This window comes from Leucopleurus acutus (genome assembly GCF_964270905.1).
Source record: "Leucopleurus acutus genome assembly, chromosome: 3".
NCBI lineage: Eukaryota > Metazoa > Chordata > Mammalia > Artiodactyla > Delphinidae > Leucopleurus > Leucopleurus acutus.
The window spans coordinates 159,891,144-159,910,255 of NC_139145.1; the positions used below are offsets into that span (position 1 = coordinate 159,891,144).

The 19,112-nt window shown below is 33.3% G+C and overlaps 1 protein-coding gene across 1 annotated transcript in view; it reads left to right on the plus strand.

Moving 5' to 3' along the window:
- The window catches only part of CDH18 (cadherin 18), a gene marked incomplete at both ends in the record, with an annotated part of 348,690 nt that overhangs the window by 216,983 nt on the left and 112,595 nt on the right, over positions 1-19,112 (plus strand). The window contains one exon of the mRNA XM_082836814.1: positions 16,334-16,521. Coding sequence (XP_082692940.1) covers positions 16,334-16,521 — 188 coding nt within the window. The remainder of the gene's footprint in view (positions 1-16,333; positions 16,522-19,112) is intronic.

Sequence of the window (19,112 nt, forward strand, 5' to 3'; positions counted from 1 at the left end):
TATTTCTTCTATCTTATTTCCTCACTTCTTAACTACTGGTTCTGCAAAAGTATACATGTTTGGTCTTTTAACTATGCACCATCAGTCTACTCTTCTATATATACATATTTTTTTATCTCTCTTTTTTGACCTAGCTATTTTATATTGACCTATATACTAGTTCACTAACCTTTTCCACCATGTTTATACTCCAATTAACCTTGTGTATCAAATTTATTAACTATATGCTTCAGCATTGACATATTTTGGCTCTATCATTTTCCCTTGACTTATTAAATACACATTATTGGTATTTGCTACAATTCTTCACCTTTTTTCTATATGTTTTAAGCCTTAATCTTAATTATTTCAAAATCCTTTCCTAATAATTCCTAAATCAATATCATATCTGCATCTTTTTATTGCTTGTTTCCTTTTTGGTTTTGGTCATTTTCCATTTTTAAGTGTGTCTTATTACTATTAATTGAACATTATGGATAAACGATTGTAGAAGTTCCTGATTATGTCACCTTCCTCCACAGAGAGTTGTTTTTCTTCTTGCAGATATATAGAATATGATTACCTAAATTAGTTAGACTTTGTTATAACTGGTTAAGTTCATTTTTCCCCTTATTCCTGGGAAGTAGGAATACTCTTACTCTTAAAAACTAATTTTTCTCTAATATCAACTGGAGTTACAAGCATTTACAAACTCTGATTCTTGGTGCCTCATGCCTGCTGAAATGTCTGCTTAGGTCTTTTGTCTTCCAGCTTTGCTTTCTTTGAGTCTCCACATATGCAAATTTAGTAGATATATCTATAATTATCACAGGGAAAATTGCATTCAAATTTTGGGGTTCATTTCTCTGAGGTTTCTTCTTTGTACCTTTATTCTCATTTCAGCTACTGTGCCTGTCCTTTAACCCCAACCTCTGTTTCACAAAGTATGTAATTTGGTCTCTTTTCCATAGCAGAGCATATTAAAAAAAATGCCCTGAGTCGTTGAGAATGTAAAACTCATCTTGTTATGCTTCCTTTCCCTCAAGGACCATACATCATCCAAGCCTCGCTGCATTGAATTCTCTCCAATGGCAGTCATTTTATGTATATTGTGCAGCTTGTATAGTTCTATTTGATGGGAGAGTTAGTCAGATATATACAATTCCATCAGGTCCAGAATGGAAAGACCTCTCCATTTGTTTAAGTTGAAATATCATGGAAGATACTTAAATAAATAGTATATCAATTTGATATTTAACCTGGCTAAATTGAAAGTATACATTTTGAAAGAGAGCTGGAATTCTCTAATTAATGATAAAACAGGCAAGTTATTGGTCTATTGTAAATAGTTTTTCATTCAACCTTATTAAAGACAAAATATATTTATCTATGTTATGAGACAATATATAAAGACAATTGAAAAAATTATTTTATTTTATATTCATTCTATTAAACAAGATACATACACCTGAAGAGAATATTCTTTCAGACAAGATAACAGCTATAAATAAATAAGTTTGCAGAATTCTTTTAAGGTTGGATATTTTGGAATAATTTGAAATTGCCTGTTTAGAAACTAACTGGTCATAACACATCAATCATTTTATGATTTGTTTTAACCTATTTGGCTGTATGCTATGACAGAGTTGTAGACTGATTTTTTTTCTTTACTTATTCTGTTTTGTATAGATATGTGTTTTTATGGACATGGGCATATATTTCTTAGAAATGATTTGATTGTTACTAGTTAGTCTTTACAAATCAATTTCTAATTCTTCATAGAATGCTGAAAAAAGTAAGAATGATTTTCAGTTGGGATTTATAAGTTTACAGTTTTTTCAGTTTTTTATGAGTCATGCTTATGATTAAAAGTGAGAGAGTGTTAAAAAGTGGCCCATTGTATCATTACTTTGAAGAAAATAAATTTGTACAGGAGAATCAGCTTTGCAATGCTGCCTGTTGACAAATGATAACATAGAATGTAGGTTAAGCAATTTTAAAGGTATTATTCCCAATTACGGTGAATATTCTGATATAGGACAATTGTCCTTTTAATGTGTGGCATTTGAATAGCTGTAGAATTAGTCTTTTATTTTATTCATGTATTAAAAACATTACAGGCAGAGCTTAACGTAATGCTTAATGATTAGTATCCAATACAAGTGTCTTAGATTCAGGGAAATCCCAGATTCCTTGTGTGTCTTTTTTTTAAATTTGAAAGTAGCATTTCCAATGTATACTATATCTGCATAAAACAATTTAATGTAGAGATTTTGAAACTCTCTGGTTAACCCTATGATGTCAGACATCCTGGATAAATCATATTACAGTATCTTAACCACTTACGTGTCAATCAACTTTCTCCCGGAATCAAATAAATATGTATCTTGTGTAAAGGTGGTCACTTTCCCAAGTAAATCTTATTCATGTAATAAAAATATTAACTAGTCAGAATAAATGTAATGATCAGTTGATTACAATTCTTATAGGCTAGGGCATAGGGTTAATCTTAGGAAATGACTTATTTGCTCACCTGGTAAAGCTACTGAAGGAAAGGTACGAGGTCTTTTTAAAATCAATTAGAATCAAGACTATCCTGGGAAAAAAGCATATTAAAAGGGACAAGCTTCAGGCTTCTCTGGTGGCGCCGCGGTTGAGTGTCCACCTGCCGATGCAGGGGACACGGGTTCGTGCCCCGGTCCGGGAAAATCCCACATGCCGCGGAACGGCTAGACCCGTGAGCCATGGCCGCTGAGCCTGCGCGTCCGGAGCCTGTGCTCCGCAACGGGAGAGGCCACAACAGTGAGAGGCCCGTGTACCGCAAAAAAAAAAAAAAAAAAAAAAAAAAGGACAAGCTTCAATGAACCAAATTCTCTTTTATTATTCCCATGAAGTCTTCCTTTCTTAAATGTACTTCAGCTAATCATTAACATTTTATGATGGAGTCTAAGAAATTATTGGAAAAGGATCACATATGAAATTATGGAATATTCAGAAAAAATATGAAATAATATCTGTATCTCTATGTCACATAAAATTATGTAGTCTTAACACCAAAATAGGTAACATTAGCACTATTTAGAGGTATCTTTAAAACTTGCTAATGAGGTAGAATATCACTTAGAAATTATTCACATATATTCAAACTAAGGAAAAAAAAAAGACACTACTAATGTACTATAAACAATTTGATACCTAAAATTCAATAATACACATTGCACCACCTCATAGCTCAACAAGTCTAAGCTTCACATCCAGGCATTTAAATCATAAATGTTCCAGTATATTTACCTTTCCCAGATAAGGAGAAATTCTATCTTAAAATAATTTAAGGCATCAAAAATGCTATAGACTCTGTAGTAGACATTTGGTGTAACAGAAGTTTCATTCATAGAAAAAATTCTCTCTACACACTTTCTAATTTTTTTCCATGGAAAATATAGTTGCCAAGAGTGAACCAACCTTCATGATATTTACAAAAAAAGAAATGTAGGTGTATACATAATCAACATTTTGACAACAACTCAACAATATTAAAAAGGAGCTTAAATTTAGAGGAATGAGGAAAAACAAGTTGAAGACTTGTTTGATATGACAAGTCTAGTCTCTATAAGCTGGCACCAGCTATAGAACTCAGAGGCTTCTTCTTTCCAATATAGCCACCTCTTCAGCTAGGGAGCTTCCCCTCTTGCATATTTGCCCAGGTGCTGAAGTGCTCTCTGTCTCCTGACCTTGTAAATATACAGAACATTATAGGAGTGGGAGTTCCTTTCTACGGGAGCTCTGTTGTAGAGTTCTGTGAAGCCTAAATGTCATACTCTGGACAAATAAGAGATTAGGGAATTATGTGCATTCTGATACTGATGTAATTATGTTTTCCTTCAATAAATTTTAATTTATATTTTCATGTGGTTGTAGTATTGTGCGTGAATCTGCACTTCAAGGGGGAAATTTGCAAGCTGATGTTGTGAGAGCCCAGAGAGAATATAAGGCAGGATGTAGGCACTGGGAGCTAGTATCTTAGCTTGTTAGCCCTGGAGAAAGGAAGAAGTATATAATTACAGGAATTTAGTAGAGATGTTACTAGAGTTAGGTGTCTGGTATGAAACCAGGGCTTGCTCTGAAATGAAAAATGGAAAAACTGTACTTATCAATCAACAGAAGATGCAACATAGACATTGACATTAGGGGAATAGATTAGACACAGCTGAATACAGAGTAAGTAAACTGGAAGATATGTTTGAAGAAAAATAGCCAGAATGCATCTGAGAAGCTGAAGATGAGAGAGAGAGAGAGAGAGAGAGAGAGAGAGAGAGAGAGAGAGAGAGAGAAATATGTACCAAAGGAAAAAAAGCTTCAATGTACAATCATAGGACTTTCATATGAAGACACCAAAGAAAATGGTGAGACAGTGTTCAAAACACAAAAACAAAAAAGTAGACTAAGAGTTTTCAAGAATAAATACAGACATGAAACCTTAGATAAATAATTATTAGAAGCTCCAAACAGAGTGGAAAAATACTATCACCTAGATTTGTTATGGTGAAGTTTAGAATTCCAAAACCAAAGAGAAAACCATTTAACTCACTATGAACTTATTATCAACAAAAACAGAGTACAGATGACAATAGAGAATTGGGTTCAAAATTGATGAGAAGGGGGAAAAACTGTTACTCTAGTAATCTTTAGCACACTAAATTGCATTAAAAATGAAGATGATATAAAGATACATTAAAAAAAAAGAATGAATTCACTGTTCAGAGAACCTCATTGGAAAACTACTTAAGATGTTTGTGTCAGAGGCTGCAATCATTATACAACATTCATTCTCATTTGTCTTCCTCAGAGAATTCTGTTTGGAATAGTATTTTACTGACTTCTCATCCTCAAATACTTGGTGTCTCTCTTACCTTCCCTGGTAGATTTAATTGTTCTCTCCCTGTCTCTGCCATGCTTTCCAGTGATTAGAAGATATTTTCCCATTGAATTTAGGATTCACCAGTTAATTTGACCAAGACACCAACAGCAATAAATTATGTGGATTTGTGTTTGAAGAAGAAAAAGTATGAAGTAATGCTTATAGGATGCTAGAAGTTGACTGTGTTTTTCTTTGATAAATATTTTCCTAGGATAATTTGGAAGGCAGAAAATGTACCTAATGAAGCTATGGCTTTAGGAGAAGAGATATTAAGAGGGAGTGTCTATAATATGAGTTGATTTTTATTAGCTGTATTTGATAAGATACTACAAGAAAGAGGTTAGCTCAGAAAAAAAAATCATGTATTTTCTAAAGAGAAGAGGAGGAAACTAGAAATTTCATGACTTTTAGGGCTAAAAATGCAAATGTAAAGGGTTCAACAAATAAATTAGCCTTAGAGACTTAAGGACAGAAATGCTTTTAATGATTGCAGACAATAATTTCTGAATTGCTATGAGCCACTGACATATTTTCCCTTTTAAACAGGGTGTTTATTTCAACAACTTTGTCCTTATTCATCCCCAGTTATATATTGAAGTTTTGGTGGGCAAATAATGTGTCCTAATTCAGTGGTCTCTGGAACAAGAAAAGCCACATTGTATATGATTATATCAAAAGGTCTTGAAATCAAGACTGGTGCCATGTTTTAAAGAGATTTGGGGGTGTCAGGGAGCAAGTAAGTGGATTTTACCTCTAAGGGGCACATAGTTATTTTAGTCTAGAGAGTGGACAGTGAACGGATTGTATTATTTGTTCACAATTATTTCTTTCCCTCTCTTATCATGCTTTCCTGTAGGTGGCATATATGTCCTTGCTACTTTAACTGTGCTTTGCCAATGACTTTGTTTTGCTAACAGAATATTAGAAGACATGCCATAAACCACTTTAAATGCCTTTAAGTGGTTTCATTCTGTGTTCCTAATCTTTCCTTCCCAATGACTGCCTTTTCAGCTCATATTCTGAAATGAAAATTCACTTGGAATTGAGCCTAACCTAGTAGTTGTAGCTTAGTCATAGTTCTTATATAATGCAAGATAGAATTAAATATTTGTTGTAAGCTACTGAGATATTTTGGCGATTAATCAACACAGAAACGGCTGATTAATAAACATGCTATATCTGTCATCTTTAGCATTATCACAGCATAATATACTGTATAGTTTTGTCATATATCTTGCCCATTTTCTTTCTCATGAGAATGTACACTCCGTAAGGATGAGGATTTTTGTGTTTTGTTTATTGTATACTTAGTACCTGAAATTATGCTGGCACAGATAAGTAACATTTACTGAATGAGTCAATAATCTAGACTGATCCAAAACTTCATGTGGAAGAGTGCATATTCATAAATAATCAAGAACTCTTAAGGGAAAATAATGGAGGAGGGGCTGATAAAACAGATATCAACATCCATTTGGTTTGGAAAATAGATCTAGTGGACTTTGTGGAGTCCTTAGGAAGCTGTGTAATATATACTTCAGGACTTGGTATAGGTCCAAATTGGAGTTACAGATTAAAATACATTAGGAAATGAAAGGCACTGGCACCACAGGTCATCCTTGTAAAAAGTAGATAAATTGACATAATAAAGGTTTACCAAATTGATTAAAGACATAGGCTATTTATGCTTTTAAAGAAAATGAGATTATCTTATGGTACTAGAAGAGGAGAAGATTAAAAAAAACAAGGACATTAAACATAAAATGATCAATCAATATTACTACATAAACATTAAATTTCTTTAAGCCAAAGATATAAACAGGGAAAAGACAAATTAAAAAAACATAAAAACATAACAGTCATAATAATAATTACATATCATTAATGAGATTCGAAGGTTTTAATAAAAACTTTTGTATTACAAAACCAGAAAAGTTAGGAACATTACCGCAATAAAAGAGAAAATAATCTTACAGATATCCAGAGATCTGAGGATAAGCCAACTATAGGCAATGAATTTTCTTTTTAGAAAACTAATTATCATTTTTAATATAATTGAAACAAAAATAGTTTCAGTATAATAGGTAAAGAAGTCTTGTAAGTTTCTGATATAGATACATTGTTGTTCAAATATTTAAGAAAAAAAAAAACAGGCACCCTGATGATGTGTAAAAGGAGATGTAGGAAATAAATTAGGAGTTCTAGAAAATTGAAAACGCTTAATTAAGATCAGTCTTGAAAGCAGTAAAACTCGAAAGAACCAATAATAATATAAAAGTGATATAAAAATTAGGGAAAAGAGAAAAATCTTGATACAATAAGCCCAATAGTATTTTATACGTAGGAGAGGACAGAGAGAAAAATTATGAATGTAAATAGCCCTTCAAAAACAAAAACAACAAAAAATAAACGTTTTGAAAGAAAACTTTCATGACTAGGAAAAAAGAGACTCAGAACTCAGATTAAAGCATCTCAACATATTTTAATATAAAAACACCACCAGAGCTAAACACATCCTGGTGATATTTGTTTATTATAAAGACCAAAATATATCTCAAAATTATGGATGCAGGAAAAAAGCTTACCTAACAGCATTAAGTCAGCTGGTTTATTGTAGTTTTCTCCTCCGCCAAATTATATCCCATCTCCTCACAATATATAGTGGTGCAAATGTGGACACTGTAGTTGGTTTGGGGGGAGGTATTTTTTTAATATAAATTTATTTACTTATTTATTTTTGGCTGATTAGGTCTTCGTTACTGCATGCAGGCTTTCTCTAGTTGCAGTGAGCGGGGGCTACTCTTTGTTACAGTGTGCGGGCTTCTCATTGCAGTGTCTTCTCGTTGCAGAGCACAGGCTCTAGGTGCACAGGCTTCAGTGGTTGTGGCACGCGGGCTCAGTAGTTGTGGCTCATGGGCTTAGTTGCTCCGCAGCATTTGGGATCTTCCTCAATGCGGGATCGAACCTGTGTCCCCTGCATTGGCAGGCAGATTCTTAACCACTGCACCACCAGGGAAGTCCTTAGGGGTGTTTTTATATTGCCATTTTACAAGTCATTACCTACTTCAACCATCAACCAAACAAAAAATTTGCTTTGCCATGAAGGATTTTTTTTCAGTGACTTTTTACTGCTACACAATTCCACTAGAATACCCTTCCACAGTTGATGACTGTCATAACAATAACCAGGGCTGTTCTGTTGTAGCTTGTGTATATGACAACCAAATTATTTACCATGAGTGTACTGGGGCAGCATAATTATTAAATATGATTGTGTTTTACAAAAGCAGAGATACGGGTTAAGGAATGTAATGACTGTTTTACTTACTAAATAATGTGAAACATAAATTTTTGTATTTTTAAAAACATGTTAAATGATTTGGGTTTTTATTTTTTTAATCCATAACCTATTCTCTGAGATATTGTTTTAAAATCAATTCCTTTGTTATATCAACTAGATCTTTGATTATATCTATGACATTATGAAATTTTAAAATAAATAAATATGTTCTAGCTTTGAAATATATATATTTCACATATATAGTTATATGCATCACAAGTTTTCTCTAGTAAACACTCCAAGAAAAGGAAACTGGGAAAAAACCAAAAATCTCTCCCCTTAATTTTAACATGGAGAATTAAGAATTAAGTCTCTTGTTTTAAATTTGTGTTTGTCCTTATGGACCTAATTATAAAATTTATTTCTGGGAAACGAATACATGATCTCTCTCTCTCTCTCAAGCTAATATATAAATGGTGATACTATGAAACACACAGTCAAGTAATGTGTTGTGTGTATGTATACCATATGTTTATGTGTGTGTGCTTATATGTGTCTGTGTGAAATAAAAATTTCAATGTGAAAAAAAAACTCAATGTTTTTTTTTTGTTTTTTTTTGTTTTTTTTAGTCTTCCTTTTTCCTTTTGAAAATTGGATAACACTCCTACAATATATAACCTTTTTTTGAGCTCAGAGTACTCTAAGGATTTTTTGGCAACTATAGAAATGCTGATTAGACTGCACTGTAAAATTATCCAAGATAGTGTCTTTTTTTTTTTTCCCAGAGAGAGCAATTACTGAGTAAAAATAACATGGAAAGGCACAAGATCATTTACCATGTATACTAAGATGCTATGAGTTATGACCTTTGTTAATCTTATTTAGATAAGAGTGCATTGTTTTCTAAATAATAAACTGACTCTATGTGATTGAATTATATCATGAATAGCAAGGCAAAACTTTAGACTATTAGTCAAAGATTTCTAAATACATTTTGAACCATATCTTTTAAAATTTCTCCCAAGTGTTTCTCCTATAGGGAATGTCAGTTTTCATAAAATAACAGGTAAACAAAAGTTTGTGTATTATAATTATTATTCAAAGATGATAATACCTAGTTATTTATGGACTATTGACACTCAGTTGTCAGAATTCTTAAAGGTGATTCTACATGTTATATGTCTTCAGGATTGATAGTTGCATGTTGTTTTGTTTTTTGTTTTGTTAGAATTAGTGTTTAGAGTAAGTTTTGTCTGATATCTTTTGTTATTTTAGGATAATTTTATATATTTCCTCCCATGGTTAATCATATTATCCTAAAAATGTGATGGAACATAAAGGTATTATATTTAGGATTAAAGTTTCAAAGGTACATGTGAATATTTATGTTAAACACAAATACTAATAAAATATTTGAGCATTAAATGCACACTGGGCTCTTTAGAATATGCTTTCTACTCTAAAAAAAAAACCCGGGTCCCAAAGACCTTTGTTTCCTTGAAATTATTTAATTCCTAGTAACTATTTTTATATACTTAGTGATCTTTATTGTCAGAGACATCCAATGCTCATTGAGTTCATCTCAATTTATCATAATATCTCTGTTTTTCCTAATTTCTTCTGTTAGTAATCTTATAATTATCTCACTAGAATATCATATACACACACAGACATACACACTCAGTAGTTTTATTTTCCAAATTGCTGGTATTTTTTATCTTATTAGACAGGCTCTTTATTCATTCTTTTTATTCATTTGCCTATCAATGGACACTCATGTTGTTTCCATATCTTGGCCATTGAGAATAATGCTGTAATGAACATGAGAATACAGACATCTCTTTGAGATCATAATTTGAATTCTTTTGGATATATACCCTGAAGTGGGATTTCTGGATCATATTGTAGTTCTATTTTTAATCTTCTGAGGGACCTCCATACTGTTTTACATAGTTGCTACACCATTTTACATTCCTACCAACAGTGTACAAGGATTCCAATTTCTCCACAACCTTGCCAATACTTTTTATCTTTTGTTCTTTGACAATAGCCAGCCTAACAGGTATGAGGTGGTCTCTCACTATAGTGTTAATTTGTGTTTCCCTGATAATTAATGATGTTGAGCATCTTTTCATATACCTGTTGGCTATATGTATGTCTTCTCTGGAGATATGTCTGCTCAAATACTTTGCCCATTTTTAAATTTGGGTTATTCATTGTCTTTGTTTTGTTTTGCTATTGACTTGTAGGAGTTACTTATGTATTTTGGAAATTAAGCCCTTATCAGATATATGGTTTGCAAATATTTTCATGCGTCCTATATGTTGCCTTTTAATTCTGTTGATTGTCTCCTTTGCTGTGCAGAAGATTTTTTTAGTTTGATGTAGTCCCACTAATCTACTCTTGCTTTTATTTTCTATGCTTTGTGTCATATTCAAGAAATTTTTGCCAAGACCAGTGTCAAGAAGGTTTTTCCCCATGTTTTCTTATAGGAATTTTACATTTTCAGGTTTTACATCTAAGTTTTTAACTCATTTTAAGTTGATTTTTGTGTATAGTAACCTAGGTATCCAATTTCATTTTTTGCATGCATGTATCTACTTTTCCCATTACTATTTGGTGAAAAAACTCAGTTCCCCATATTCTTACTCTTGGCACCCTCATGAGAGACCAATTGACCTTATATGCATGGGTTTAATTCTGAACTCTCTGTCTTGTTTTATTGGTCTATATGTCTATATTTATGCCAGTACCATACTGTTTAATTACTGTAGCTTTGTAATATATTTTGAAATCAGGAAGTATAAAGCCTTCAGTTTTGTTCTTCTTTCTCATGATTGTTTTATATATGTTGGGTATTTTGTAGTTTCATAAAAAATTTAAGATAATAGTTTTCTATTTCTGTGAAAAAGTACCATTGGAATTGTGATTAGACTAGCATAGCATTAAATTTGTAGATTTCTTTGGGTAGTATGGACATTTTGACAATATTAAGCCTAGCCTTATAATCCTTGAGTACAGGATGTCTTTCCATTATTCATGTCTCCTTTAATTTATTTTGTTTTATCAATGTTTTGTAGTTTTCAGTACACAGTGATTTTATCTCCTTAAGTTTATTCGTAAATATTTTATTATTTTCAATGCTACTGTAAATAGGATTGTTTTCTGAATTTCCTTTATGGATTGTTCATCATTAGTGTATAGGAACACAACTGATTTTTGTGTGTTGATTTTGCAAACTGCCAATTTTACTGAATCTGTTTCTTCATTCTAACAGGGTTTTTATTTGTTTATTTGGTTTTGTTTTTGTCTTATGGAGTCTCTAGGATTTTCCACCTATAAGGTCATGTCATCTGCAAACAGAGATAATTCTACTTCTTCCTTTCTCTTTGTATTCCTTTTACTTTTTCTTCCTTATTTATTCGGCTAGAACTTCCAGTACAATGTTGAATAGAAGTAGGTGAGAATGGGCTCCTTATCTTCTTCTGGATCTTTGAAGAAAACTTTTTATTTTTTTAACATTGAGTGATATTAGCTCCGAGCTTTTCATATATGCTTTTATAATTTTGAGGTATCTTCCTTCTATACCTAGTTTGTTTTGGTATATATTCAATAATAATGGAATATTATTCAACCCTGAAAAAGAATAGAATTCTACTATATGTGACATGCATGAGCCTGGAGAACATTATTCTAAGTAAAACAAGTCAGTCACAGAAGGACAAGTACTGTATGATTCCACTTATATGAGGTTTCCAAAATAGTCAAACTTGCAGAAGCATATAATTCAGTAGTGGTTGTAAAGAGCTAAGAGAATAGAGGAAATGGGGAGCTGTTGTTCAATGGTTGTAAAAATTCAGTTATGCTAGAAGATTAAATTCTAGAGCCCTGCTGTACCACATAGTGACTATACTTAACAATGTAGTGTTGTGCACATCCAAATATGTTAATAAGGTTGATCTCACATTAAATATTTTTACCACAAAAAACAAAATAAAACAAAAACATGCAAAGAAACTTTGGAAAGCATTGATGTATTTATCACCTTGATTTTGGTGATGATATTGCCAGTGTTTGCATTTGTCCAAACTCATGAAATTGTACACATTAAATATATACAATTCTTTGTATATCAAGTGTACCTCAATAAAGCTGTCTAAAAAAAGAGACTCACTGTAGTTATTCTCCTGGAATTTAGAGTAATTTTAAGTATCTGGCTATTCATTCAGTCCTTGGACATTCTGCAGAAATATTCTAAACCTCTCTTGATTTATAAATAAATATTATCTATCAGCTATTTTGTAGTGATTAGTAGACATTTCATTTTGAATACTTTGGTATTATACATTTTAATAGTTTGAATCAGTTTGGGCATTTTATAGTCTTCATTATACACTTTTTAGGATATCCACTATACTTAGAATTATCCTTCTGAGTTGTATAATAGCATCTTAAATTCATGTCTAATTATTATTTCTAAAATATAATCCTCTTTTATAAGGCTTTTTTTTAAGAGGAGTTTTAGATTTACAACAAAATTGGGAAGGAGATGCAGAGGTTCCCCATGTATCTTCTACCCCTGCACTTAAATAGCATCCCTCATTGTCAACATCAATCACCAAAATTGTACTTTTTGTTTGACCAAGGATGAACTTATATTTACACATAATAATCACCTAAAGTCCATAGTTTAACTTAGGGTTTACTCTTGGTATTATATATTTTATGGGTTTGGACAAATGTATAATGTAGAATGACCACCATTATAGTATCACACAGAATATTTTCACTGTCTTGAACATCCTCTTTGTTCTGCCTATTCATCTCTCCCCACCCCACCCCTGGAAACCACTGATATTTTTATTGGCTCCATAGTTTTTTTTTTTTCCAGAATGTCATATAATTGGAATCATAGAGTATGTAACCTTTTCAGATTGGCCTCTTTCATTTAGTAATGTGCACTTATTGTTTCTCCATGTCTTTACATGCCTTGGTAGCTCATTTCTTTTTCTTTTTAACAATAATGTTTCCTTGTGTAGATGTGCCACAGTTTATTTATCTATTCACCAACTGATGAACATCTTGGTGGCTTCCAAGTTTTGGGCGTGATAAATAAAGCTGCTATAATAGTCTTGTGTAGGTTTTTATGTCAAAAGAAATTTTCAGCTCCTTTGGGTAAAAAACAAGGAGCGTGATTACTGGATGGTATGGTATCCTCTAGGAGGATGAGCTGAGAATTTGAATATGACAAGTGGTTCATCTTGAGCACTGGCCGTAACAGCAATAATTTATTTCTTTATAAAATAAGATGTGGAGATAAAAAGACATTTAAATACATTATTCCAAGAATAAATGTTTATCATGATTTTTGTTTGTTTGTTTGGATTTTTGTTTTGTTATGGCTTTGGTTTTAATTTCCCCAAACATTATGCAAAGTGAACAGGATGACAAGAACTAAAATGGTCCTTTGTATTTTGCAAATCACTGACAACTACAGTGCAGTTGTATATGGATTATCTATTGCTGTATTGCAAATCAATCCAATTTAGCAGCTTAAAACAACCAATATTTTTTATCTCACTATTTCTGGAGATCAGGAATCTAGGTTTGACGTAGCTGGAGGCCTCAGGTTCAGGTTCATGAGATCCCAGTGTAGGCAGCAGCACAGGTTATGGTCTTATTCAAAGACTTGCCTAGGGGGAGGCAGCGATGGTTTTTGCTTCCAGCTCACTAACACAATTGTTGTCAGTTTTCAGTCACTTGTCATATGGTCCACTAGGTAGGGCTTCAATACAACCTGGTAGCTGGATTCCCCCAGGGGAACAATCTAAGGGAAAGTGAGAAAGAGTACCCATGATAGAAGCCATGGTCCTTTCATAACCTAATCTTGAAAGTGACACCTCATTAATTTTGCTATGTTCAATTTATTAGAAGTGAGTCACTATACCTACCCAACATTTGAGGAAAAGGAATTACTTAAGGGTATGAATATCAAAAAGTAGGAAACATCAGGGGCCACCTCAGAGACTGCATACTAAAGGTTTTTCACAGTTTACAATTCATAAATTCTCAACTATATGGAAAGTGTATAAAATGTTAAAGTACTAATCTTAATATACTCCATTTTGTCTAATGGGGCAAGGGGAAACGTTATTATACTTGTAATACTTGGTGTATCAACAAGTATCAATTCTTCGTTTGCACTTGATCTTCTTCTTCCAGAGACACTCTTCCTCTTGTAAGACTCTACCAAAATGTTTTCTGGGCCATGAATTTTTATGACCCACTGGTACAGGTTTTTGCAACTTTCTTTGTGAAAACAATGTGCTTTGTAATACTACTATCATAATAGTTCTCTGATTTACTTATTTATCTCTGTGTGCTGACTTTTTTTGTGTTTTTTTACAAGTGTCATCGTCCTAGTTTTAGCTAGTTGAAAGTCCTTTCTGAGGCTTACTGAATTATGGGAAGTTATATAGTTTAGCTGGAATTTATAGACTTTAGAAACCAGGAACTTGACTTCCTAGACTACCTCAAAAAGTTTTAGGTGACATGTTCTAATTTATTTTGCAACATTTCTATATATTTTTTCATCAGAACAGTGCTCTATTTTGTATGTAACTGCCTAGGAACATCATAATATTTTTAAGGATTCTAAAAATTATTATGGCCCTTAGATTAGTTATTTCAACATGAATTTTGGAAATATGGCCATTGTCAGAAGTCCCTTTTAGTGTTTCATAGCCTTGCCATCAAAAAGGGACTGACAGGGCTTCCCTGGTGGCGCAGTGGTTGAGAGTCCGCCTACCGATGCAGGAGACACGGGTTCATGCCCCGGTCCGGGAGGATCCCACATGACGTGGAGCGGCTGGGCCCGTGAGTCATGGCCGCTGAGCCTGCGCGTCCGGAGACTGTGCTCCGCAACGGGAGAGGCCACAACAGTGAGAGGCCCGCGTACCGCAAAAAATAAAAAAATAAAAAAGAGAGTCACATTTTAGGGCTTCCCTGATGGTGCAGTGGTTGGGAGTCCGCCTGCCGATGCGGGGCACATGGGTTCGTGCCCTGCTCCGGGAGGATCCCACGTGCTGCGGAGTGGCTGGGCCCGTGGGCCATGGCTGCTGAGCCTGCACGTCCGGAGCCTGTGCTCCGCAACGGGAGAGGCCACAGCAGTGAGAGGCCCGCGTACCACAAAAAAAAAAAAAAAAAAAAAGGGACTGACGTTCTTTCCTAGTTCCAGTTTGAATATTTCGGGGAGCATACTCTTTTTGTGAATCATTGTGAATCAGCTGCCTATCCTTTTACCTTTCAACTGTGAAGGGCAAGGTGGAGTCCTGTAAAAATGTGGGTTTCATGCTCTTCCCAGGTCAATTAGCTTTGTCAGGAGGGATAGAACCTTTAGCAATATGACAGATCCTGATAAAAGCACGTGATTCAGCTCAGGGGATCATGTGTTTCACAGAAGAAGGTGCTCTACCCATGAAATGTTTCGTTGGTGAGGGCTGTTGAACTAAAAAATAACATTTGAAGTCAAGTAGTGTAAATACATTTATAGAAGAGAACTGGGAAATATCTCTATTGAATAATGAATAAACACAAACACACACACACACACGTCGATGTTCAGTAGCAACATACAGCACTTTAAAACATACAATTGTACCTTTAGAAGCAAATTAGAATATTCCATACACTTACCAGATGCACTAACCTAAAAAAACTTATCATAACACAACTAAACAATTATTACCTCAGAGAAATTATTTTTATAGATGTTTTATATTCACTTATCCATGTAGTCTAATTGTATTTATGTATAATGTTAAATCACCATTAATTTAATCATGGTTGAAAATCTTTATAAAATTACATTTTAATTAAAGATTTCTGTTATTTATATAGCTATTTGAGATTTGCTATATAAATAACTTGCTGTAATAGATATGATTCTAACTTGACAATAAAACAATTGATAACAACATGTCCATTATGCTTAATGTCTAATTCATAAGTGTCTATAGGGAAATGTGAACATTTGTGAAAGAGATATAAGCATAAATAGATGTATGGTCTAAATATTTTAATGTCTCTTTCTAATAAGATTATTATTTTATGAACATTATTATCATTAAATAAGTTTAATATGAAATATTTTTCAGAGCACTATCAGCTGTATGTTCCTGAGTCAGCCCAAGTTGGTTCAGCTGTTGGGAAAATCAAGGCGAATGATGCAGACACTGGTTCAAATGCAGACATGACATACTCCATCATTAATGGTGATGGTGTTGGGATATTCTCTATCTCCACTGACAAAGAGACCAGAGAAGGGATCCTTTCCTTAAAGAAGGTAAAAAATATATAAATATATACTGTTAGTGATTTAGGCATTTCATTCATTTTTCCACGAATGGAAATTTGGCAGAGGTATGAATAATGTATATTGTCATGTCATTAAAATGATCAAATATTTCCTCTTTAATATGTAATTACATTTTAATTATGATTATGTCTAACTGTTTAAATCCTCTCTTAAGAAATGTATTTTAGTAGGGTGGGAAGATTGGATATAGAATGCACTATGAATGTGTCGCCCCATCTTTGTTTTCAGATAACATATTTATCATGAATGCCTGTTCTATTAATGTCATTACTCTATGCTGTACTAAACAAAGTAGCATTAAGAGACCTTCTAACTAATGTAAAAAAACTTCATCATGTTGGCTAACAATATTTAGGAGACGAGTTTGCTTGGATGGATCTTTTAGTGAAACCATTAACCTTCTTCCCCATTCTTTTTTATTCCTAAGAATTTGTCATTGGACTAAATCTATTGCTTTTTGCTTTTAAGAGACAATAATGCTCATGTCCTTGTAAAAATGAAGTGGAACACAGGCAATTAGCAAAGAAGGATTTAAATGTAATTCCTAATGCAGTATGTCTCAGTCTTTAAATGTTTAACAACTTCAGCTTGTAAATATACTAACATTTAGGTCCCTAGGCCCTTCCCTCCATATTTTGATTCAGAAAGGATGGAGTGGGGGTAAAGAATTGGCCTTTTTAACAAGTACTCCAGATGATTCTACTGTGTAATATGTTCAGAGCGCAGGATGAGAAATTTTATTCTGATGTGCTACTATAATATCGAAGTGAACCAATCAATCTATCTTTCAATCTATCAATCATCTATTTATCTATTTGAATCTAGCTATCGTTCATCTATCATCTAGCTATCTATCTAATTATCTATTTGTGTGTTTTGTATACACTTTTCACACTGTATAAAATCTCATTTATTCTTCTAATAATCACAATTTTATATTGATTTAAAATTGAGGATTAATATGCCTTTTGTATGTTACAAAAGGGGCCTGCAAAGCAGAGCTTAAAGTGTGTAAATACTTAAGAAGTAGTCATCACTGGTCTATATAAAATATTGATTCTTCACCTAAAATGTCTCATTTTCAACTTTCTGAGATTGTCAAACTTGGATCAAAAATATGTTAATAAAAATAGTCAACTTCCATGTCTTCATTTAACAAATATGTGAGCTTTGAGTGTCTCTTGTGTGCCCATAACTGTGCTCTACAAGAGTCATGAGAGCCTGAGCAGAACCAAAGTCACTGTCTTCTTGCATAGAGCTTCCAATCTATGGAGGCGGAGAGATACCAATCAAATATCATATGCATTCTTAGATAGGTAATAAAACTGTTCTATGAAGGAGAGTTATACAGTGCTGTTGGGAAAACAAAATCTAGGGTGTTTGGTGCTGTCTGATAGTCAGCAGTGATTGAACAGAGAACTGAAAGAAACTTAGGAGGTAGTTAGGTAAAGAGCATTACAGGAAGAGGAAAGAAAACACAACAAGAACCTGAATGGAGTAGAACATGGTACAGTAAGGACCTAAAAACCTTCATTGATCCTGGAGCAGAGAGTGAGGGAGTTAGTGCATAGGTGAGCACACAGGGCCTTGTTAAATTTTACCCAATGGAGAGCCATTGAAGCTATCTAAGCAGGAAGTGATAAGGTCTCATTTGATGTCAGTATTTCTAATTAATTGTTAATAGAAACTACACAAGGACAAGACTATTTTTTAACTCATCACTGCATTCCCAATGTCTAGCATGTTTTCTGACATTGCGTAGGCATTCAATAAGCATTAGAGTAATTAATGGATATACTATGGATTAGAAAATGAAGTGAGGATTGTCTGCTTTTCATTCCTTGGATGGCTTCTTCACTCAGGTAAATCCAGGTAAGCAGATGAATAACTCTTTCTGAAAGATGAGTCTTGAACCCTAGGGAACACCAGTATTTAAGAAACAAGCAGAAGGCAGGAAAGAAATAGAGTCTTTGAAGAAAATATCAAAAAACAGAGGTGAATTTTATCATTGAAAATTCCCAAGGGATGCTGAACAGGAGGAAGATAGTCATTAAAAATATGAAGGATTCTAGAACTAAAACACAATTTAGGATTATAAAGATTCATTCGATTTGGCAAAAGGGGGCATGGTGATTCTCACGAGCAGTTTTCAGCTCTCCATCCGCATCCGCATCATCATTATCATCACAATAGATAGTAACAGCAGATAATATTTGTTAAGTGTTTCCTCTGTGTCAGGATGAGTTTTAAGAACTTTTCCCAAATATTTATTGAGCTGGTACACCTATTATCATTCCTTTCAATCTAACTGGAACATTATGATATAGGGAATATTATTATTCTCACTAATAAAACAAACTGAATCACAGAGAAAAAGAATTGTATCCATGTAGAAACTGATTGACAGAAAATTGAACTCAGGAATCTGTCTCTTCAAAGTCTGAAAAGTTACCCATTTTACATACTTGAATGAAATATATATATTTATTATTTTCTAAAATGAAGAGAAGAACAAATTTAGTGTGGTGGAGAGAAAATTGGAGGCAAGGAAATGGGAG